This window comes from Oenanthe melanoleuca, chromosome 2 (genome assembly GCF_029582105.1).
Source record: "Oenanthe melanoleuca isolate GR-GAL-2019-014 chromosome 2, OMel1.0, whole genome shotgun sequence".
Lineage (NCBI taxonomy): Eukaryota > Metazoa > Chordata > Aves > Passeriformes > Muscicapidae > Oenanthe > Oenanthe melanoleuca.
Window position 1 is genome coordinate 101,177,451 of NC_079335.1, and position 24,921 is coordinate 101,202,371.

The following is a 24,921-nucleotide window of genomic DNA, read 5'->3' on the forward strand; positions in this document are numbered from 1 at the left end:
CTTTTAGACAGCTATTTCAGAGCTAATTAACTTATTTTAAATGAGTGCAGGTTTTTTTTCCCCCTAGTTTTTTTTCTCCTTCATTTCTTATCTCCTGTTCAAATAGAGGTCTATGAAACTGCATTAGTTTGCTTGGCAAATTAAAGGAAATGCCCTGTTCCTTCCTTAGTCTGTGTATCATAATAGCTATTATCATTCTGCAATATGTTTTTAAAATATGTAATTTGATTAAATAGTGAATACCTGGTTAAGGTAGTTAGGGCTTGGCTTTTTTTTTCATTACCACTTACAAGGACTGACTCAGGATCAAAAGCATTAAATGAGCATGTAATGGGGAATTCTCTTTAGGGTCCATGTAACAAATATACCTGAGGGCTGAACTCTGTTTTCTGTCATCCAGAGATAAATTGAGAGGAACTCTACTGAAGTCAATGGAAGTAGCTCACATTAAAATTACCATAATGATAGAAGAGAAAAAAAATCATCTAATACCATCAAAAAGTTCCTTTTTCCTTTTTCCCTTTCTAACACACAGAAATACTTTGCTGTTTACTCCAGCTTTACCATTTCCAGAATACAAACTTAATTGTAAGGAATGAGTCCAGAAAAGTGCCTTTGGGGCCTTGCTTAAGTAAGGACTGCACAGAGCCTTTAAAGAACTATAACATCAGAAAGGAAAATGTCGAACTTATAAAAGAAGCATCTAAAAGGTACTGATGGAGATTTGTTCTGCTATGTATTTTTTACTATATAACAGATTCAGTTTTTCACAAAATGGCAGCATGGTTAGGAATAGAAGGATTCTGGAAGTCATCTAGTCCAATTCTTGGTCAAGCAGCACTGCCTGGACCCAGCTGCCCAAGACCACGTCCAGGACCATCCCTGGGATGGAGACTCTACCACCTGTCTTAGCAGCCTGTGACAGTGTTTGGTCACCCTTACAATGAAGTAATTCCAAGCACAGAAATAAGAAACATCACCCATACCTTGAAGTGACCATTATAGTATTCCACCAGCATAAAAATGAGGCTGAAAGATTTTACATGATCACTGTCTGCTTGGGAAAGACCACAGCCAAGAGAAAGGGGGACACAGTATAGCCCTGAGATTTTACCTGGGTACTCTCCCCTTGTCTGGACATGATACTGCACACAAGTATGTAGAAATGCTCCTGAGCCAGGGAAAAACTCTGGATAGTAGGATTAATGATGCCTGTTACACTACTGTGTCTGGCCTTTGGTTAAACTGATCACTTGACAAAAAGTGATCTCTTTTTACTGTGGAGTTAAAAAAGAAAAGAGATCAGGAAGTGATCTAAAGTGATGGGAACAGACTTTGCAGAAGTTCGCAGGTGCTCAGAGAGTTTTGGGAAGCTTTTGATGGTGAAATGTTTGGGTGCTGCAGGACACCTAATGAAGTTGGCCACCAGGAGATATTCTACTGGCACCTACCTGAATATCAAGGTGCTGCACTTCTGGGCAGGATGGAGAGGAGAGGCTGTCTTGGCTGCTCAAAGGGTCTGTGCTTTCTGGCAGATCTGAGAGTGAGAAGGGGACTGCACAGCTGCCTGAGGATGCACTAACTTACACTCAGGTCCAATCTTTGTTAAACATTTCTAGTGCCTGATCAAAAGCTTTACAGGGAAGGAAGCAATATATTCTGCCTTCCATTCATAACTACATTGCTAGAAAGGTGACTAAGCTACTTGACAACTGTTAGGAAATATGAAATGAATTTATATGCAATTGTGGTCTTATGAAGTTGCATTTTCAGGGCACAGATGTTTTGTTTCCACTCATATTATTAAGAAATAAAAATTTGAATTATTAAAAGATTATATTAAGATAAAACCAAAACAAAGAAAAAACACACCATACAAACATCTTTTTACCCTGTGTGCTTTCCCCCTCCCTTTGTGTAGGTTTCTGAGCCTTTAAGGTATGACTGGGACATACATTTTGGTTTTCTCAGTGGAGTCCTCAAATTTAAAATATCCTATTGATTTAAAAGGTATTTCCTCCTTAAACTTCTTTTTCTGGAGTAGTAGGCTTTGAGATTCTCAAGTGATGCACTAATTTCATGGAAGGTAAATGAAATACTGAATGGGTTACATGAAATCCTTTCTTACAGGTAGATAGTATTGCTTGTAGGCAAATATTTGCATATCTTTTTTCTTGCACGTGGCTCTTACCAAGTAGATGGGTGTGCTGTTATCCATTGTCAATCCGCCAGTATAGTATAGGTATTGTAGGTTGCTTTGTATATGATTTCTAATTTTTTTTGGAAGATCCCTAAATAGTGAAGGGTACTTGAGTTAGTGATAATGCCTTCAGAAGTTCTCAGTGTCTCTTCAAAAAGGCTGTGCAAGTCCCATTTTTAAAAATTTTGAAGACATAATTTAGGTATCCAGTGTTGTAATAGTGAAGAAGTTACTGATTTCTTAATGGATTTATAGTAATAATAAGAATTGTAAACTGTGCTTTGACTTTGGTAAGAACTTAATTCATGCCATATTAAAATAATCTTGATAAATTCACTCCCATGCATGCATGAGCACAATCTGATACATTGTGCTGACTACTAGTGGCAGTATCAGCTAAAAAAAGCTCACATGAGTAAATGTGATTGTTATTAATTTAGGACTCACATGAGATTAATTCACTGCATCTGCTGTATTATTGTAATTATATACTATTAGTATATTGATCCTACTACATCATACACAAAATTGTGCATTATTTTTTTTGTTTTTAAGCAGTTGATTCACCTGCAAATTCATAAGTTAATGCAACAGATTTCCCCAGAATAACCGCAATGTCTGAGGTTCCTTACAGCAGATGCATTATGCTGTTACAAGGAACTTTAAAGCTGGGAATGTGGCATTTACACTGGCTCCCATCAGTGGAACAGACCCAAACCTTTTCAGAGTCAACCTTTACCCAAGTGATTCAGAACATTTGGTGTCACTTACTGGTTTTAAATACTGTTTGCCATTTGTATCCTATTAATATTTTTTTTTTTTTTGCAATAAGTGTTAAAAAAGAAAATGCAGTAGACAATATTAAGGAGAAAAACACAAGCACATATGTGAATATCTTCTTTAAAATAGTTAGTCTAAATTTCTTTCTACTGGTGGTTTTTAATGTTTGAGGGAGACCTGCAGGTCAGTGCGCCTGAAGACGCTTATTGGTATGGTATCTTAAATCTCGCATGACGGTCTTCTAACAGGCTTTGCATTCCTATGAACTGAACTGGTCATGTTCCTTGCAACCTTGCTGGTAACAGTGGCCAGAGCTGCAGAGATGGCCGAGAGGGGTGGACCCTCTCATAGTTCTGAAGGTACCCTGGTGCTCTTGAGTGCTCTGGACATTTGCAGAGTCTCTCTGCCCATGCAAATTTCTTTTTACAACTGGAGATTGATTAGCTACTGGACTTTTAGATTAATTTTATTAACAGGCACACACTGGATCATTAATTTTTACTTTTTGTTTGATCTTATACTTTTCCTTTTCTCTTATGAAAAATAGAAGCATTTTATAAATAGAAAATGAAGTGAAAATGGGATTTAAAATTTAAAACATGCTATGAAGTATGAAAATGATGTTATTGTTTAAATAAGTTAGTAATTGGAGGAGACATTTTTTCAGATTTTTTTCAAGCTTATTTTCTCTCTAATGACTTTTTTCCTGAATTTTAAAATCTAATTAATTTATTTTTCTTTGCATATAGTTTATTAGATGCTCAGTAGATAATTTACAGGTCTAAATTTTACACTGATGGTGCAACTGCATAAATTTTGTTTGTGCTTTAGGATGTAAAACTAGAAAAATAGCAATTCTCAGATAGTCCTGTGAAAGCACAATATTTGAGTGAATGACTCTTCATTTCTGGCTGAGCAGGCAAAGTACTCATTAATGGGAGCAATGAGAACAACCTACCTAGCAATCCATTAATGGGGCTTTGTAGCCTTTCTGTTTATGAGGAGACATAATGCATCCATTAGATTATGAACCTACTATGGGGAGAGCTGTGGTCCTCTGGGCTTTTCCTAAGGAAGGCTAGTTGGGCATCCAAAGAATCTAGTGAACTTGGGCTCTGTAGATATGGATGGTGGTCAGAGATTTCTTCAATTGTCAAAATCTGTGGAAATTGGGATAGTGTGTTTTGTTGCTTTATCACAAAAATGCAAACTGTGAGCAGAAGTAGAAGTGCTCAAAATTCGTAGAGAAAGAGAGGCGAGATAGCTGGTGTGTCTTGCTATTGAGCTTCTTACAGTTTTTTTACAAATGTTTACTGTATATCTGTCAATGAATTGTTATGGACTGCAATTATGGCATGAATATGTGCTGTATTTTGATTTGGAATCCATAACGCTGTAACAACAAAATGATAGCTGATTTATGCATCTGATTTAATTTTCTAATGGGGAATAAGATGAAGCAGAGAGATTTTTCTAAAGTTTGTAGAGGACTCTTGTTTGCAAAAGCACTGATTTCTTTAAATTCTGCCTTTTGATTTCTTCACCATTGCTTCCGTTGATGTCAGTGGAAGTTTTGTGGCTTGTTTGTATAGGTATCTAGACGTGAGCATCTCCTACCACCACTGCTGTTGGCAGCTCTTTCAGCACTGAGCACAAGGTTTGTGTTCCCTGAGAAATCTCACTGCGTATTGCTGCTTTTAAAACACAGTTTGTGCAATAATAGCCCCCTCAATTACGCTCCCTGTAGCTTCCTTCTTCTGTTGTATCACCTCAATCAGGTGATAGCAGCATATGAATGTGAGCTCAGTTCTTGAGGCCATTTGTCACCCTGTTGATGTGGTTTGGCTTAAGACACTGCAGGTTTAAAAACTGCAGGCTTAAAATATTACCACTCTGGAAGTGCTGCAGGCTGGAGTGTTATTTATTGACAGCTAAGAGGCATTGGCAGTGACCAGCTTGGTCACAAAAACTGCTTCTTAAAGTTCTCTTTTTGCACAAGGTAAGGTGATACTGCTTTTTGCACAAGGTGAGAAGATGGAATGGCATCATAACAGCTTATAAACCTGAAAATGTTGAGCCAAAACCCTAGGGTTTGGCTTTTAAAATAAAAACATAAAAAGAGTTTAAATCAGTGAACTAATTGGTGCTCTGTGATTTTTTGGAATATTTTTCCTACTTAGTTGTGATGAGATAAAATTTTATTTAAGCAAAACATCATTAGTCCCTCCCTTTACTGGTTTTGCTTACTAGGAATGAGGAGACTCTTGGGTGCCTGGTTTTGGTTTTGTGGTTTTTGTGATTTCTACCAGTTTTTCCTTGCTTTTCAAGATGGATAGGCTTAACGAAGCCGCAGTGTAGCCAGAGATTCCAGCTAGTGAAGGAAGCAAATTAACATACAATATGGTAATTTGTTTTCCCTGTCCTTCAGTCACAGTGAGGAGAGTCTAAATATTTCAGTGACTGAGACTTTGGATTCCCATTCATTGCTACACAACAACTAAAGCTATTTATAGCAATAACACTTAGCAGCAATACAGCAACCTCAGACAGCTACAGGCAGTATCTCACAAATGTTAACTGCTTTTGCACTGAATACTTCTGTGAAAACAAAGAGCACTGAGAAATGAAGGTCAAAGCAAAACCAAAAGAAAGATTTTTTTATTGCTATGTTTTACTTTGCTGGCAGACCAGAGCAAAGGTTTTCTGAACATTTAAAAGATGAAAAAGGTGAAGAATCCCAGAAGCGATTTATCTTGAAGCGAGATAACTCTAGTATTGATAAAGAAGACAATCAGGTTGGTTCTCGGTTCGAGAGTTGCTGAAATTTGTTCTGTTTTTGAAGGTGGGCTGACTGATGTTATTGTTGTTCTTTTGTTGTTGCTCTCCTCCTGCCCTGCCCTCTTGCCCCTCCCCACCTCCTTTGGCACACATGGCACCGAGCCCCAGCGTGGCTGCTTCAGCGGTGGAAGTGTGTGGATTTGCATGGGTGGTTTGCTTGGCACAGGACTTGCTGCATGCCCACGGGAGGGGGAATGCCGGTGGCTCCAGGCTGCGTTAAAGGCTGTGTCAGTTGCGTTCCTCAATGTCTTGCCTAACTATGGCAGTTGTTACGCTCCCTGTAGCTTCCTTCTTCTGTTGTAGCCATTCAGAGTTGGATTTCAGGATTTCAGTATGGACCAGTGATGAACTGATATAGCCCAAAAAGAAGATAGGAGGAAAAAAGTGTAAAAAAAAAAAAAAAAAAAGCCACAAAGTTGTGATGGTGATGCCAGGTTGATTTTTTTTTTTAAACCATCCTAAATTACGTTTTGACCAAAAGCAAATGAGGTTCATCTTTTACTTCCCTTCCTCCTCCTGTGCCCTTACCACCTTTTACTGTCTGTGTAACTTGCTTGTGCATGTATTTTGGCAGACGTTCTCCCCTGTATTGCCTGTGCCATAGTGCCATAACACTACCTTAACTTAGGTGAGTAGGGGAACACCAGGGAAATGTGTGTGTTTGTGCTGCCTTTAAAAGCAGGTGTTGTGCTGTTTCAATCCAGTGCAAGCTGTGTATGTGGAATAGATTAACAACAACAAAAATAAAATAGAAAAAGAAATGGTTCTGATGTGATTTGCTTTTATGAGAAAATTCTCACAGGTAAGAGAATAGCATATGCTTTCTTTACTAGGGTTATGTTTGTGGAGGAACCAACCAGTGAGTTTCTTGCTGCCACTTCCCTTCATGTTTTCAGTAAAGGGCTGGCTTTTTTTTTCCTTTTATCACTCTTTTTTCCTTGACTTTCAGTTGTATATGGCAGCCTTGCCAGTTGTGCTGCATCTGAGTTGGCTTTGAAAACAAACCCCAAGCAATTTCAGAGTGTGGTGACCATGGGGATCGATCAAAGAAAAGCAGCATGACCTATCTCACCCAGTGCACCGGTACAGGGGAGAGAAGGACCAATCCTTGAAACCCACTTGTCAATGAAGTGTTTCCCAATGGGGCTCATCTCCTCTGTTCCTTCCCATGGCACAGCCATTTCCCACACTGTCATTTACCAAGATGCAAAAATGGCCCATTTTTTCCCATCAAAACTTCTGTAGAGGGTTCTATACAGTGTGAAAATTGTTAAAACTGTTGTGCCGAATATCTGGGACTTCTCCTTGCACACACAGACTTTGTGGGCTTCTTCTAGGGTTTATAGTTCAGCTCTTGCAGCCCAGTTACCCTTTTTCTTCCTTGATTTCTCAGGTAGCCCACCACTGCCTCCCCTCCTGCTCTTCACAGCTGGTAGGAGAACCAAGAAATGTTAGCAGTTGAGAACAATGACACTGAGACCTGGGGTGAGAGCACAGAGTTTTAGGATGGCGGGTCCACAAAAGCTGTACAGAAAGCCTCCTTTTGGCCACCTGCTCTTTGAACCCATGTGCAATATCTAACTGGAAATCCTCGAGCACTCAGTCTTGCAGGGTTCTTTGTGCAGAAACGAGCTATCATTTTCATGTTTCATTTGTTTAAGTGAACATTTACTATTCTCAGCTGACAGTTACTTAATGGCAGTTTTTAACAGCTCAACTTATATAACCCTCCTGGTTTTCTTTCTGCTCAGCAAAACAGAATTCTTCCATTTAGAGATGACAGACGAAGTAAATCAATTGAAGAGAGAGAAGAGGAGTATCAGAGAGTGAGGGAGAGAATATTTGCACAAGATGTGAGTAGTTATTTTAATTGCCTCTTTAGTGCCATACCTTTGCCAGTAGTCAGACAGTTTTGCCCCCTCCTACAACAACACTGCAGCTGGACTTGCCCTGTGGAGCTGGAGGTGGCAGGGAAAGCAGATTGGTGCAGAGGTGGAGGTTGGCTTCTGGAGAGTGAGGTGATGAGAGTTGCAGGGAGAAGGGTAGAGGAGAGATCAGGCCCAGTATGTTGTCTGGGGAGTGCCTATCCTGTTGCTTTGAATGTTCATGTTCGCATGGCCTAGGTTTGCTTCTTTTTTCCTTCTCTTTTGCTAGCCAAAGAGCAGTGATTTAAGTGGACACTCTTAATAATTTCAAATAGCTGTGTTATTTTACATTTCTTTCAAGGTGGATCAAATATTTATAAGTGTCCTTCTGCAGAGACTCCTCATAATTTTGGTATTTTGGGCCAGTGCTGTACCATCAAGACAAACAAAGAAACAATGAGAACAAAGAAAAGGCAGAGGTTAAACATGGAGTTGAATCACTTTTTTTAAATGACTGATTAAACTGTACTTCTACCATCAAAAAGAGTCAGTCATGCTGTTGATGATTATATTCTGAAAGGTATAAAATGAAGCAGGCATTAAAATTCTTGCCCTTACCAAAAAATCAGAATTTGCATGACAAGATATATTGCTAAGGAAAATATTTAAATCTGAAACATCTGTGAGCAATACCTGATATTCCTGCAAAAAAAAAGGAAGAAAAATCACAATTTGCTATAGTACTGTGTTGATGAGATAATAAAAGGGAAAAAAAAAAGAAAAAAGTCGCCATTTTAATGTTTTATCTCATATCTCAGTGTGAGTTCTTCCATTTAGGAGGAATATGGGTATAAACCCAATTAAAATTATTTTTGAAAATCATATATGTCCTTTTAAATTAAAACTGTTCCTATGTTGCTGGGCTCATAGTACTATTATCTGGTTTAGGAATTGCACGTATCCAAGTTGGGTTTTTTTGGCAGAATACACTGTATAGTTTTAAGATGTATGTTGTCTCACTCGCTTCGTAATAAATAGCTAGCTACATCTAAATGTTTTTAGCCTCACTTCTTTTTTGGATGAGATGATTTCAGTAAAAGCCCTTCGTTTCTGTTTTTCCTTCAGCATGTTGGTCTGATGTAAATACTGTCACAGGCTATACATGGTGGATTTGCCAAGTTGTTCAAGAGCTGCAAGAGCCTCTTTGCAACAAGTTTCTTTTATGACATACAAGAGGTTTTTGGCACATTACAAAAGAGCTTGTGCAAAACCAAAAAATCTTTGTGTTTTGAAGCAGAATTCAAACGGGGCAAAATGCTAAAAATTACCAAAGGAAAGTTATTACCAAATAGTCCACCTAGAAATGCCAGGCTGGGAAACAGGTGTGACTGGAAAAGTGTGATGAAAGTGACTCTATAGTGTATTGCTTCTGTTACCTTTAGATACTTGAGTTCTGAAAACAGGCAAGTGAGGATTTGAATTGCCCACAGCAGGAGGCTGTTATGGTTCATTGAGTTAGCATTTTCAAGTGGCAAGTCCTAAGTAAAAGTGTGCTTTGTGGCAGGCATTTTAAATGGAATTGGGAGGGAGCATTTTTAATGATCCGCAATGTTAGGTATCTGTCCCTTTCTCATATCCACTCCTTTGCTCTCTATCTCTCTCTCTGCTATTGTAAGTGTTAGTGAGCATCATAGTGCAGTGAATTTCAGCAAGCTGTATGTTTAATGTTAACAGCAATCTATGTTTTAGCTGAGCTTTTTTTGGGTGGAACACCCCTTGCCGGATACAAGATGTTTTTAGTATGATGTCAGTGATTGCGTGGTGGACAGTGTATTTTTTCAGTTTTAGGAAAGAGAGAAATGGCTTCCTGTAATAGATAGTCACTTATTGTAAGACTGAATTTTTAAGGCCCTCTGCAGTCATTCATTAATCTAATTCTCCCCAGGTTTGTGTGAGGTAGGCACCTAAGCCTGGTTAGTCTGCAAATTACAGATATAGGAGAGTTGAAGATGGATTAATCATGTGGTATTTTTATTACCTCTATATTATTTACACTGCTGTAGTCAAGCTTTTATCAGTGTTTTGCTTGTGAATCTTAGCAAATGGATCACATATACGTCACTTGTAATTAGAGTATGCATGAAGAGAGCTTGCATGGGAGGTCTTCAAAGGGCAGCCATGAAAGTCAAGAGTACTGTTGTAACTTGTTGCACCCAGCAACAACCCCCCCATCTCCCCCCAACATGTTTTAGGCCAAAACCCTTTAGATAACTGCCCAAGAGTCATGAAATTAAACAAAATTTATGAGGAAAAGGCAGTCTGGTTGCCAGGGCAAAAAATGTCATGCATGTTTCAAGTGCTATGAAAAATGTCTTAACCCGGGCCCCATGTAACAATATAAAGCTTGCCTGTCCATCCTTTGGTCTTGCAGGACTCTAGTGCACCACATCTCTTCATTTCCAAGTGAGAAAGTTTTAACAAAATAAGTATGCTCATGAGTAATGCCATCATTATGATAGTCCTTATGATGATTATTCTGGTATTAGTCAGTTTAAATTATACTTTCTGTCAAGTTTTTCATCTGCTATGTTGGCTATTACAAATTTTGACAAGGAGAGCTGGAAGTTTTAATGACTCCTGTCTCAGCAAATGGCAGGGATTGAGAAGCATGTTAGTTTTGTATTTTAATATAAAGGATTGGTGAAGAAATAAATAGTTAATAAGCATGATTATTCCAGCTCACTGAAATAAGAACTGCAAAGTGCATCTCAAATTTTTCAGGCTGCTAACAGTAAAAAAATGCAGACTGAGCTCTGTTATGCTCAAAACTCTTTTCAAAGGTTTTTTTAATTGCAAAACTTAGAACCTTCCTTTTTAAAACATGTTTTTATTGGAAACTTAGTTTTAAAACAATTTGTGAATTTTACAGCCAAGTACACTGGAGCAGAGGACCTGCACTGTCTGGGTGTTCCAGAGAAGTTCCTTGTGTGAACTGCTTTAGTTGTGTTTGGGAAATTGAAAAGTTATTGTCCAAGAAGGACAAGGAACAACATACAGGAATAAAAAAGTTGTTATTTCCCTCTGTGTAGATTTAACAGAGAATCCCAAATGCATGCATAAATGATACATGATGTTTGGCTTTCAAACATGCAGAAAATTGATTGTAAAGACTAGCAATCTGATTACATGGGGGAAATTTCATTCTTCAAGGTTAGAGCAATGTATAACCTCATGAGCCAGAGTCACTCTAGGACCTTTCAGTGTGCATAAATGCATTCTCTGGGAATCATTCTGTATTCACTGAAAAATGTAGATTTTTTTTCCTACTTACACAAATGCTAGAATTGCCCATGGTACACATGAAACTTATTGCAGCAAATACACCATGTTGTTTATTTTCTGTTGTCAACTGTAGTGTCTATTTTTCACCAAGGAGTGTATTCTAAAGAACCAGATCCTTTAGGTACAGTAAGTCATGATTCCTGTAGTTAAGAAAACTCAGAGAATATTTATTTTAATCTCTGACTAAAAGATAAACAAAATAAATATAGGTAGACGTGGTTTCAGCCTGTTCTGTCGCTCTAGTGTGAAAAGATTAGGAAGAAGAGGGCTTAAAATTAATAAAAACAAATCAAAGGCACACCTCGTGCTGGCCACCATACATCTGTAGGTACTAAAACTCCTGTACTGGTGTACAGAGAGTTTCTTTTTGGCTGTGGGTCAAATAACAAGCATTAGTTGGAAGTCTCAAATCTATCACATCTTGTTAACTGACATGAAAATGATTACCTGATAGTATCCACTGAGGGATATTGCTGTATATTAATAGTTATCTGTGTTTGATAATGTAATTAAGAACAGGAGCAGCAACTCCCAGTAAATCTAGTGCACTGGCATCACTGATGCATGTTTTCCAGTTGAGACTTTGAAAGGTTCTTGGAAACTGGAAAAGTGAAATACTCATTTCATAAATAACAATTAGTTATATAGAGCACCCTAATGTAAATCTTGCATGCAGAGATCTCCAAGGACACTAACTTGTGGGTAATCTTACATAATTTTTTTATCTGGTAGGTTTGTTGCCAGTATGTTTAAAGGGTAAACAAGAGTCAAGTGTTTTAAGGATTTTTTTGATAACAGCTGTGCTGTGTGTTTAAGCTTCCTGGTGCTTTGAATTGAGCAATGCTGATGCTATACATCAGGAAAGTGAGTCCTGACTTTGTAGTAGCTAAATTTCTATCCAGACATACTTAGCCATTTGATTTTTAACAGTAAGAATAAAATAATAAAAAAGTGCCTGTCTTCTCTGCCTCTCAGCCTCACACCCGTCTGAAGAATAATTTCCAGGGATTATGTGACACTGTGCCAACATCATCAACCAAGAAGACAAATGGAGTTATTATGGACTCAGATTAAAGTCTATAATACACTTGATAGTGGTTCCCATCAAGACACTGAGAAGGAAGCAGATCTTTCTGTTTGCTTGATAAAATAGAAATCCCAGATATTTATTCTCCTACACCCCAGTCTGTTTAAAATCTTTAATAAAATAAAATAAATATAGACAGGTGCATTACAGGCCTCTTTGCTTTTGTAACTGTATGGGTACACAGTCCAGTACTCTGGTCTAAGCAAAGGTTTTTCTGTAAGAGTAGCTGTAATCGTGTGCTTTGTGATGTGACTGCACAGAAGTCAATGCACAGATGTCCATCATGAAGCTCGAGATGAAGACACGACCCCACAGCTGTGGTTGTACAAGTCCATGGAGTGACTTCAGTATGCTTTTCTGGGGCTTTTTGCTTCAGCATAGTTACATTATGCTGAAGTGCACATTTGTTAATGAAACCTGGTACCTGAGCAGGGTACATAAAATGAGAAAAGACAGTGTTGCAGTTGTACAAAGGATCCCAGTGATTTTAGGTGAAACAGTTTGTGTCTTCTCTCAGCCTGGAGTGAAACTCTAGGTCTGCTATACCTGGTGGGAATTTGGTTCCTGTCAATGGAGCACTTGCTCCTGATGTCCTGAGGCTTCATGCTAAGGAAAAACGTACTTGCCCCTGTTTCAGCCCAGTGCCTTGCAAATTTAGCAGGAGTGCAGGGTGGGACTCACCTGGGAAACCACAGAATGTTAATGTTAAATGTTTCCTAATGTGGATTCAGAGTGGGTGAATTACACTTCAATGAGAAATCGTATGGCCATCTAAGGGATAAATTTATTCCTTTTGTAGATTGATGGGGTAGCACTAGCTATGGTGCCAAGGCATCAGCTGGAGCATTAAGAATAAGCAGAGTGTTGCTTCTTGTGTTGGCCAGCACTTTTTTGAATGGGTCATTAGCTCACCCTTTTCAAAACAGAAACATCCAAAATTTCTGCTTATCCCATACTGATAAAATTTGACACAGTTAATGATGGCATTTGGCATTTTATTATTCTTTGGGCTGAGTTCTGTTGTTACAGAAGTAATGGCCATAATCTCTGGTGTCCTCCTCCCTTTGCCTGCCTTTTGTTTAAATTCAGTGCAAGTGCTGACTGTTCTTTCTTATGCACCTGATTGAGATATAATCCAGTGACAGCTCTGAGGCATTTTGTGTAGCAAACATGAAATAGGAGGGAAATGAAAAAATCCAAGAGGGAGAATTATTCATGGGAAATTGAGCACAGCTTTATTTCTTTGAAAAAAAAAAAAAATCCAGAAATTTTGAAAGAATTATACACTTGCCCATAGGATTTATTTCTTCTGAGCTCTTCACCTTTTTTGGGACTCTAAGTCCTCCAGCAGAGAGCCTTCTTGCTATGATTGTTGTTAAAATTATTATTAAGAAGGTTATTATCATTTTATATCTCAATATTCCCTCTTCAACCATAAAATATGAAGTCACATTCTAAGACTGCAGTATCTTCTCTCCCTTTGAGGAACTTCGTCAATTCTGCATGCTTTCCTTCTGTTTGTCCTTCCTACCTATAGTTTGGTGCTATACTGCATTTTTATTTTGAGGTGATAGGCCAGACCAGTGGAACCTTATATTATGCAGGAAAAACATTTTTCCCCTTCAAATTGCCAGTATTTTGCACGTAGTGCCTTCTTCAGATGTCTCAACTGAGAAGCTTCAGTTTTTTCCCAAACTGAGAATCCTCATTGGCAATGTGTTGTAATGCATGGAATTTATTTTACTGGCCTGACCTTATTCTTGACCTTTTTTCCCCTCTTGTCTTCTGCAAATGCAAATGATGCATGAATTGAAATCCCCTTAAGCCTGAGCAGGGGTGGTAATTGTAGAATCAAGGAAGAAATTGGAACAGCAAAACATATCTAGAACGTCTGATATAATGCCTTTTTTATTTTTCAGTCAGTTTGCTCCCAGGAAAACCTTTTTGTGGAAAACAGGTAAAAAATAGCTTTATTTTGTGTGTGTGTGTGTTAAACTTAGCTGTTTCTCTGATTTTTTTTTTTTGTCTATCTGTAGTTCTATAGGCATTTATCCTAATAAATGTAAACAGTAAAGGCTGTTGAGCAAATTTGCAGTCCATATTATCTGCAGTGGTTTTGTGCTTTAAGAAGGGGTAATCGAGCTTGTCTTGCAGTGTGGTATATGAGCAGATAAAGTATTATTGCTGCTTTCCTGAGGCTTTTGCATTTCAGTTTCAAAAGCAGAGTGTGGGAGAGAGGGGGAGCCACCTAACCTTTCATTTCAAGTGACCATTCTGTCTCTGGAGTGCCTTTAGAATTTAACTTACTGATCTTTAAAAAGCACTCTAGCAGTGGCTGGATGCCAGTATTTATGAAACACCACACTTGGGTGTCTTGTTTAACCTGCTGTCCTGTGGTACTGAGCAGCAGCATTGGAATCACTTGTTGCTTGTGAAGGCTTACAAGTTCCATACAAGCTCCTGCTTTACTGCTGCTGTGTAGTAATGAGATGGTGATATTTGAGCTCAATGTTACTTTGCATTACTGCATGATAGTTCTTGTGAATGTTATTTTTGTTATGTTAAATCCACTCAAAGCAAAACAGAAGAGGAAGCTGTGTTTGAGATATACAAAATATGAGGTGTTGGCTCCATAACAGCTGTAAAGTAACTTAACTGTTGAAAATCTTAGAAATTGTGTACCTTTTATGGCAGATAAGGATTTTAACCAAAAATGGGAATTTAATTGGTGTTTGAGCAGTGCCGACCCAAGTCTGTTCTGCACAGGTTTAGAGCTGTTTATGACTGAGAGGCTCTCTCTCACAGTAATTTTGTTCTCTGTCCATCCTTAAGTCTGTCAGATGCATTTATGGGTGACGCAGTTCCCATAGAAAATGACTCCACAAAAATGGTACAAACCAATTTTTCTGATGGGCATTTCTGTAAGTAGAATGAAGGAAAACCCTTAGGACCACTGTCATCTAACCACTTCATATTCTGAGGGCCAAGGGTATTTCCTCAGCTGCTGCTTCTGTGTAGTGACTATGGAGACATGTTTTATCAAAATAATCAAAACTGCAACAGAGGAACCCATAGAGCAAAAAGCAGATGCTCCCATAAACCTGTTTTCCCTCTCAGGGGAGATTGGGGCAACAAAGATGACACTGTTGCTCGTATTTCCAAGTCAGCATGGAAAGTGCTTGAGGCTGTGCTGCTAAGGGTAGGGTGGGTACCTTTATGGGACAAACCATGAACTCCATAGCCAGGCCTCCCCTGGTTGATGCATTCAGTCCCATACCTGTGTGCAGGAGAATGTGGTCAGTTCTGGTATTTGCACATGGTTTTCTGTCCTTGAACCTGGGAGCTGACTGATCAGCCCAGTGTGAGGATGCATACCCAAGTGGAGACCACTAAAAGGCCAGGTTGGAAATTGTACTGCCTGCACTGTTGCTGCCCTGAGGGAGACTTCAGCTGCATTCTGCAGAACACTGCTTTTTCTTGCTGCATGCCCTACAGCCTTTGATCAGGTGAAGCACTTAAACTTGTACTTAGCTCTGTGCACATGAACAATCTGGTTGATTGGCTATGTTGAAAGATAGGTGTGTGTTTAAGTGCTTTGCCTTTCTTTTTTGTCAGAGGATCTGAGCATTTCTCTGAGCTGCAAAGACTTCCAAGTGACTTAGCAAGTACTGAATTACATATTCAGTATTTTACTGGCTTGCATTTTTTAAATCTTCTTATTAGGTGATTTTTTTATGAATACTCCTTGGATGTAGATGTATGGTTCCTTAGCTCCTGAGAATTACCTTGCTTGGTAACAAGAAATGCTAAATGGCCCTCAGCCTCCCTGGGTTGAGGGAGGAGGGAGCAATTTTAGCCTTGGCTCTTTAAACTGAATCTAGCACAAATTGAAAAAATGTATCTAGAAATCAAATAAAACTTTACAGATCAGATAAATTTGAATTACCATGGTTTTTAGCATAATCTTTCTTTTCATTTTTCAGTAGGCTGTTGGAAGACAGTAGCATTTGCAATGATATGCATAAGAAAAGACAGCTGTTTAGGTTTGTATGCATTTTATTTAATATTTATTTCCCAGTGCATCCCACTTGTGAGTCTATCTGTGTCATTTTGCAAGGCACCTTGACATGTGTGTTCATGTCAATTTTGTGGTTGGAAAGGAGCATGGAGAACAGAGTTCTACCCCACTCTTCCCATGTTCTCTGAATGCAGAGTAACAACAGAACCCTTTTCTTTGGCTCACTGCCTCAAGGAACCACATGAGATTTTCAGCTACCTGGCTGCTCAGAGTGTGACTGTGGTGGTAGCTCATTTTTCCTGGAGCATATATGACAAGCACGTTTCATAGACTAGTGCCCAGACGGACCTTTTTCCTTTTCTTGGTTTGTCAAAAGCTGAAGTAAAAGTACATTGAGACAAAACTGATTGAAGTTCCCTTATCTGAAGTATCTGTGTTTTGAAACTTTTTTCTGTTAACTTTGTCTTCCCAACTCCCATTCCTTCCACACAGAGAACATTCAGATGCATCCCATATCCCAAAGAGCATCCCAAGCCAACAGGAAATCAGTAAGAGTCAGTTCCTATTTTCATGGAGAGCTGTTCTACCAATTGACACACCGGAACAATGGAAGACTGAATCCAGTGGTGATAGTGTTCTTCTGAGAGTTTTAGAAAGGTTGTCTTCCCCCACCATCAGTTCTCACACGTTCAGTTCAGATCAACTGCTTTAAAAGTGAGTCAGCTGCCACAAGTCTTAAGCAGAGGAGGCAGAAGGAATGGTTGCTTTCAGGAATGTGCCCTTCATCTATTGAGGCACATGGACAGCAAGGCAGATATACTCTGTATGCATTGGGGTTTGTATATGTCACTTTAAACCTATATCATTTATATTACATAATTTTTCACTAAGAGGAGAAATGGATGTGTGTGGAGAAAATTTGATCTGTGGTTGCTGAGTCTGCATGTCATCACAGCACCCACAGAGGAGGTGAATAGATTGCACCAGATAAAGAACAGTGCTGGAGCTTCTCCTTCAGCACCCCATGACCATAGGCAGCAGGCAAAAAACTTCCTCCTTGCTTTGGATTAGCCTTGATGATCTGAGAGTCTTGGATTGGGCATGCAGGACTTAGGAGATGTCTACACACACACTCTTAATAGCTAATGTCTGTTTGCGTTTGGGTAAAAAAGAAATTTTTTATAACCCAAAGTCACAGAAAACAGGGATACAATAGCATACTGTTTCTCTCCCTCTTTTTCATTAGAATATAAATAGAAGAGAATTGTTAATTTCTAAGCACAAGAGTACAAAGAAGTCTGTAAATAATATACAGGGTATTTTTTTTTCTTTCTGATTAAATCTTAAAGGATGAGATCTTTTTAAAATCTTTTTCCTTTTTTTGTGTTGTTGCTTCTGTGCTGTTTCTCTTCATGCTTTCCCACTATGTGGGTCTAGTAATAGTCAACAGGTTTACACTGCTGAGAGAGGCTCTGTTACAGGCAAGGAATGCAACAGCCTGAATCCCATCTTTGACATGCTTCCTCCTTCATGTTCTAAGAGACACAGCTCAGCAAGTTCTCCAAATAAAAAGCAGGAACCAAGTCCACAAAGAAAAAGGGGATTAAAAAAAATTAAATAGCTACAGTCCCATCCTTTTGATTTGTTGAAAGAGCTTTGAGTCTGCAAGCTATTATACTATAATATACAACAGAGGAGTGGAAAATGTCCTTTAAAATCCTTCCAAGTACAGTATTATGAGCATCACTTGGGATAACAGTCATGGTGCACTAAGCCACGGTAGGCATTTTGGTTTTGTCATTTTAGCAGTGTAAGTAATTTACATAAATAAGCCAAATTCTTCTCCAAATTCTGTGATCAGAATTTACTTTGTTATTACTCACAGTACACTGAGTACTCTGCAACTTTTCAAGGACAGGCAGCCTCTACCCAGGGAATTTCATGGCCATTCTATGCAGTCAAAATAAACTGACTTGTGGGCCTCTAAGTGAAGCACTAGCAGTGAAGAGATTGGTGTCACACTGAGAGTACACAAGTTTAGGCAAGGATTTGGTTGAGCTCACAAAGCTGATAATCACTGGGAGCAAGCTGCTATAGAAATAAGGATATGAAGACAAAGGTAGAATGCATGTGAAGTTGGTGAGAAAATCACAGGGGATGGGCAGCAAAGTGAGAAGTGGTGGGGGGCTTGCTGAGGGAAGAGAATACTCAAAGAACAACAGAAATGCTACATCAGTGCTGCATAATTCTACTGTGTCAGCTCCATCTGATAAAGTGCTCTGAGGAAATACCCAAAAGGGGAGGGTGGTAAGTGCAGTGCATGTAAAAAGGGTATAGCAGTGATTACATGCTGAAGACAGAAAAATATGAGGATTAAATACCATTTCGGACTTTCTTTTGTAAAGAAAAGTATTGTATTTGTATTTCCTTTTTCTTTATAAAGGTCGCTGTATGGTACCTAAAGATAGACTCTGCCTTGACATGATTTTATTTGTGTATAAATCTTTGTTTTATGGTATCTGTAGGGGTAACAGAGACAGCATTGGGAAGACATCTAGCAGTCGGCAGAGCAGTACGGAGAACGAATTGAAGTGGGCAGACCACCAGAGGCCATGGAGCAGCACAGACTCGGACAGCTCAAATCGAAATTTGAAGCCAGCCATAACAAAGACAGCCAGTTTTGGTGGGATAACTGTCCTGACAAGAGGAGATAGCTCATCAAGTAACAGAAGTACCGGCAAACTGTCTAAAACAGGTAGCTAGTACTGTATTGGGTTCACAGTGCTTCTTGTTGTGTGATGATAAGTGGCTGTGCTGGTGCTTATCTGAGCATGGTCTGTCACAGAGTGGATTGGGTTGGAAGGGATCTACAAAGACCAGATAGTTTGACCCTCATCCTTGGACTAGATGGCAAAATACATAAACAGTTGTGTTCCCTGTACACAGGATATGTATATGTCCCTCTGTGGATGCTAGTGTCTGGGCACTTGCTCCTGAGTTTTTAGGAATCAAGAAAAAAATGCGGTGCATAAGCTTTGAAAATCATAGGAGAGGTAGGCTTTCCCTGGAGTATAGTATGTGCACACAATATTTGAACACCATCTGCACTTGTAGCCTGAAAAGGCAGTACTTCTTTCAGAGAAAGCACAGATCTTACCTTTTTATTAATCTTAATATTTTTGAGTTGTGAATAATTAAATGTCAGATATCTGAGGAGAAATCCAAGAACATTTTTTTGTCATTGCTAAAATGTACTCCATCTGTATTTTGGAGTACAGCCTCTGCCTTGGTGGTGGCAGTTGAGGTGTGGTGGAAGCAGGCAGACATGGTGGATTCGCAGAGGTTCTACCATCTCTCCATTTTCTTGTTTATTTCCCATTAAACAAAAGCATCCTTTAAAGAGACTATGAATCTGGTTGGAATTCTGCATTTATTTGCATTAACTTTACGAGTACATTAACATGTGAGTGAGTCACAGGGTCTGGATCTAAGTAACTTCATGCTATGCCATTTAGGTATTCTATTATACTTCAGGTTGAAAGTGCATAATAAATAATGAGGTCATCAGATGATTCCATCAGGTTGGTTTATTTGATACTTATAATACAGGACAAATGGTAATTAATATGTAGCACTTAGTGTTTTTCCAACCTGAGCATATTTTATGGATGGTACTTAATTTGCATGCAGTTTATCAAACCTGAGTTGGTCAGATTTCACTCTTATTCCCCAAAATTTACAGTAGCTTTTGTGTGGTTCAGGATTCTGGGGAACTGAGTTTTCAAAATAAATAAATAAAACCATTGACATAGTAATTACATTTTAGATCTCTGGATGGCAAATGTAGTTTAAAATTCTAGAAAATCATAAAGTCATTTGAGTTGAAAAGACCTTTGAGGTCATCAAGTCCAACCATTAACATAACATAGTCAAGTGCACCCCTAAACCATGCTTCCAAGGATCACATTTGCATGTGTTTCCAATGCCTGCAGGGATGGGACTCAGCCACTTCCCTGGACAGTGTTAAAATGCTTAACAATGTTTTCAGTGAAGAAGTTTTTTTTCCTGGTATCCAACCTAAACCTCCCCTCATGAAACTTGAGGCCATTACCTCTCATCCTGTTGCCTGGAAGAAAACAACCCCCACTTTGCTACAACCTCCTTTAAGGTAGTTGTAGAGAGCAAAAAGAACTCTGAGCTAGTTCTCTCAGCCACTCCTCATCAGACTTGTGCTCCAGACCCATCACCAGCTCCATTGCCCTTCTCTGGACATGCTCCCAGCATCTCAGTGTCCTTCTTGTATTGAGGGATCCAGAACTGGACACAGGATTCAAGATGCAGCTTCACCACTGCTGAGTACAGGGGAACAATCACTGCCCTGGTCCTGCTGGTCACACTATTGCTGATACAGGCCAGGATGCCATTGGCCTACTTGGCCACTATGCTGGCTTATATCCAGCTTGATGATGGCCAACACCTTCAGGTCGTTTTCCACTGGCCATTCTTTCCCAAGCCTATAGTACTACAGTGAGGTTGTTGTGACACAAGGGCATGATCTGGCACTTTGTCTCATTGTATGACAAAATTAGCCTCAACCCATTGTTCCAGCTTGTCCAGATCTCTCTGTAAAGCCTTTTTACCCTCCAGCAGATCAACACTCCCTCCCAGCTTGGTATCATCTGCAAACTTCTTGAAGATGCATTTGATCCCCTTGTCCAGATCGTTAAACAGGACTGGCCCTAGGGAACACCACTTGTGATCAATTTCCAACTGTGTGTAACTTTATTCACCCCTACTCTGGATCTGGCCATCAGCCAGGGTGAGCTGTATACCCATCTGGGTAATGAGCAGGTAGATTTTCCAGGAAAGTGTGAAAAACAGTGTTGAAAACCAGCTTTTCTGAAGTCCAGGTAGACAACATCCAAAGCCTTTCCCTCATCCTCGAAGTGGGTCACCTTGTCATAGGAGATTGAGTTGGTTAAGTAGGACCTTCTTTTCATAAACTCATGTTGGCTGGGTGCTTTTGCCTGGTTGTCCTATACATGCTACATAATGGCAGTGGAGATGATCTGCTCTGTAAGTTTTCTCACACCAAAGTCAGACTGACGGGCCTTTAGTTCCCAGATCCTCCTTCCAGCTTTTCTGTTGGGTGGGTGTCACATTTGCTAGCTTCCACTAAACTGGGACATCCCACTGTGGCTGCTGATAGATGATGAAAACTGGCTCAGTGAGCACTTCTACTCTCTCCCTCAGAGCCCTTGGGGGGGATCCCATGTCATAGACTTGTGTGTGTCTAAGTGATGTAGCATATCACTAACTTTGTCCTTGGATTATGGGGGCCTTTTTCTGCTCCCTGTCTCTGTCTTCTGGCTTTGGGGACTGGGTACCCAGAGAACAGGTCTAGATATTACAGACTGAGGCAAAAAGGGCATAAAGTACCTCAGTCTTTTTCTCAACCTTTGTGACTGTGTTTCCCCCTCCAGCAGATAAAGGATGGGGATCATATTTAGCCTTCCTTTTCTTGCTAATGTGTTTATAAAAACATTTTTGTTATCTTTTACAGCAGTAGCCAGATTAAATTCTAGCTGAGTTTTGACCTTTCTAATTTTCTCCCTGCTTCACCTATTTTTTTTTTTTCCCTGAGACAGGATGGCTGTGTTCCATGCTAACTTGTCTTTTAGCACATGGTTACAACCTGCTCCTGTGTCTTTAAGATTTCCTTCTTGCAGAATGTCCAGCCTTCCTGGACCCCTTTGTCCTTCAGGACTGCCTCCCAAGCCCAAAATATCCCTCTGAAAGTCCAAGGTAGCCAGACTGCAGACCCCTCTCTTTACTTCTCTGAGAGTTGAAAACTGTCATTTTGTGATCACTGTGCCAAATAAAACCTCTAACCATCACATCACCCTCAAGTCCTTTTCTGTTCACAAAAAACAGGCCCAGTGGGTTACTTTCCCTAGCTGGGTCCCTCACCAGCTGCACCTGCAAGTTATCTTCCACACAGTCCAGGAACCTCTTAGACTTTTTTCTCAATGCAGTGTTGTATTTCCAGCAGTTATCTGGTAAGTCAAAGTCATGTACAAGAACAAGGGCCAGTGACTGTGAGACTTCCCCCGTCTCCTTATAGAATATTGCATCTGCTTCTTCATCTTGCTCGGGTGGTCTGTAGCAAACTCGCACTGTGAAGTCTGTTTGTTGGCACTTTCTCTGATTTCTACACATTAACACACAACCCTTCCATCACCACTGTCAAGCTCTAGACAATCAAAACACTCTCTAACATACAAGGTGTATCCCACCATCTATCCTTCTTTGCGTATGCCTTCAGAGGCATTTCCAGCCATCCCCTGCAGCACTTCACTTGTGCGATGTTTCCACCATGTGATGGTAACTGTGTCACAGCTATCCTGCCATGCAGTTTACTTTCAGCTCCTCCTGTTTTGTTTCCCATGCTGTGTGCATTGGTGTAGGTGCCCTTAAATTGATCCTGTCCCCTTTTTGTGGGAAGATGCTGTAATTCCTACTGATTATTCTCAGGCACTTCTGTAATTTCTAACCCATTAGTAAACTTTGAGTCTTCACTGCCCCATGCATCTCCATCCCCTGCCTCCACTAGGTTGTCAGACCAAAGACTCTCACTAGCACACCATCTCTTAAGCACTGGCATGCTGCATTACATCCTTTTCTCTTTTCAAATCTAGTTTAAAGACCTGATAACTCCTCTGCAAAGATACTTTTCCCCCTTTGAGACAGGTGTACCCTGTCTGCCACCATCAGGTTTGGTCTTCTATAAACCAACCCGTGGTTAAAACCCCAAAAATTCTGTCAATGGCACCAGGCTGAGAGTCTGTTCTTAATCTCCTGGCTCTTTCTTCATCAGTCCCTGCAACTGGAAGGGCAGAGGAGAACACTACTTTTTCTCCTGATCCCTTAACCAATTCTCCCAAGTCCTTGAAGTCTCTTGCTTGCCCATGGGTTTCTTGTTGGGACTTCATTGCTGCCTACCTGAAAAATCAGTAATAGATAATGATCTGAGAGCTGTATCAGGGTAAAAAGTTTTCACATCTTTAACTCAGGCACCAAGGACACAGGAGACACCCCCAAGAAGTGAGTCTAATTAGCCTATTGGGCCTTCTGTTCCCTTCAGATGCAAGTCTCCCATGACCATGACCCATCCTTTTTTCTTTGTGGAAGCAGTTTTGATGCAGGGAGCAGTCTGAATTAACCTCCAACCAAGTGAACTGCCATCCTTGCTGTTCTTTGTTTCCACTTGCAGAATCTCACATCTGTTATCCCAGGGTGCCTGAGACAGTGAGATAATCACAGAGGGGACCTGCCCGCTGTGCTGGACAGGATCTTTTTTCCATTGCCTCCTGTCCCTTCATCCCTGTATTCAGCCAGGTGGAGAGATGACAGAATCCTCCCTATCATGTGCTTTGTCTGCCTATGGGGTCTGCCCCAGGGAATGCAAGGTGCAATTTCAGTGTGTATGTGGTTTTGAAACTACATTCTTATGTATTTTTAATTTGAATTTAGACTGAATAGGCTATACAGTGGGGCCTGGAGTATGGAATAGACTATGGTTTCACTTCCAAATTTCTTTGCCTCTCATGAATATTTCTGTAGCATCCAAACTGACTTTGATGTGCAAGAATTAAGGAGGAGGCACGGGCTCCTGCTATAATTTTTTTTGTATCATTCTACCTTAAGAAGAGTGCAGGTAAATATATTTCTCTGCAGCATTGTGTTGCAGAGGTGCAGAGCATTTAATATGATCAGGGAAGTCCAGTTTGGAGGAGACATCTAATCGCAAGTGCAATATTTTTAAGAAGTCATTTTAGTGTTAAAATCAAGCATAGTAAAAAGGAGGCACCTAGCAAATGTATTAAGGAAGAGACTTGTGAAGCATGCCAATACTTGTAAATGAATCTGCACCCCGTAGGCACCAAACCCCAAATTGCTTTCAAAAAAAGCTACTGTAAGACATTTTAAAAATAACAGTGATATTAAAATTCCATGGTCTTTGTTAAATGCTTTGACGTTTTTGTAAGGAATGCATTTAAATTGGAAAGCTAGCCGAGACACAGAAAGAGTAAAAGAGAAGCAAGATCAAAGAAAGAGGTGGGGAAGAAGAGCAAGACTGTATGTCAAAACAGACACCTTCAAAGCCAGGACACAAACTCAGTCAGCCTGAAAAAAGTCATAAGAACTACTATCCTAATCATTATTTCTATTCTTCTCTCTAAAATGCTTTTGTATGGCATTAAAGCAGAAAACAATAACAATTCAAAATCAATGGGAAAATATGTCTTGATAAAGTGTTTTCCCTTTACCAAAAAAATGCTAAGTGCATTCATGCAGTAGTCAAAGACCCCATGTGCTATTTGCCTTTTCTAAGGTGCATTAAGTACCAAATGATACTTGATTGTGCATGTTTTGCATACTATCTTCATTACTTTCTACTTTTGTCAAAGGCAGCCATGGTGTTCTGTAGTTCAGTAGGCATTTAGAGGTTGATCATGTTTTTATTTTGGGTGATTTTTATTTTTTTTTCTTGTCTTCACTGCAGTAGTTGAAGTAGAATTGCAGAGGTATTGCTACCCACGATAGACATGCTGCCCTGATAGCATGGCAGAGTCTGCTAGGCACCAATTCTGTCCCAGTTCTCCTACAGAAGGACTTTTCTCTGAAGAACTTTATGTTTCACAGTAACAAATTTAAAATGTTTTTGTCTTGCATTTGTAGCATCATAATTTGTATTAAATCAGTGTGAAATCATTAGTTGGTCAAAATG

At 39.7% G+C, this 24,921-nt stretch overlaps 1 protein-coding gene across 28 annotated transcripts in view; it reads left to right on the top strand.

Annotated features, from left to right (window-relative positions):
• ARPP21 (cAMP regulated phosphoprotein 21) overlaps positions 1-24,921 on the top strand; it is a 207,764-nt gene that overhangs the window by 124,306 nt on the left and 58,537 nt on the right. For 8 of the 28 annotated variants that reach the window (XM_056484275.1, XM_056484270.1, XM_056484284.1 and 5 more), the window contains 5 exons: positions 5,667-5,775; positions 7,570-7,671; positions 14,032-14,069; positions 16,096-16,155; positions 18,656-18,888. In XM_056484275.1, coding sequence (XP_056340250.1) covers positions 5,667-5,775; positions 7,570-7,671; positions 14,032-14,069; positions 16,096-16,155; positions 18,656-18,888 — 542 coding nt within the window. The remainder of the gene's footprint in view (positions 1-5,666; positions 5,776-7,569; positions 7,672-14,031; positions 14,070-16,095; positions 16,156-18,655; positions 18,889-24,921) is intronic. The other 20 variants (XM_056484286.1, XM_056484287.1, XM_056484289.1 and 17 more) reach the window with 7 other exon arrangements.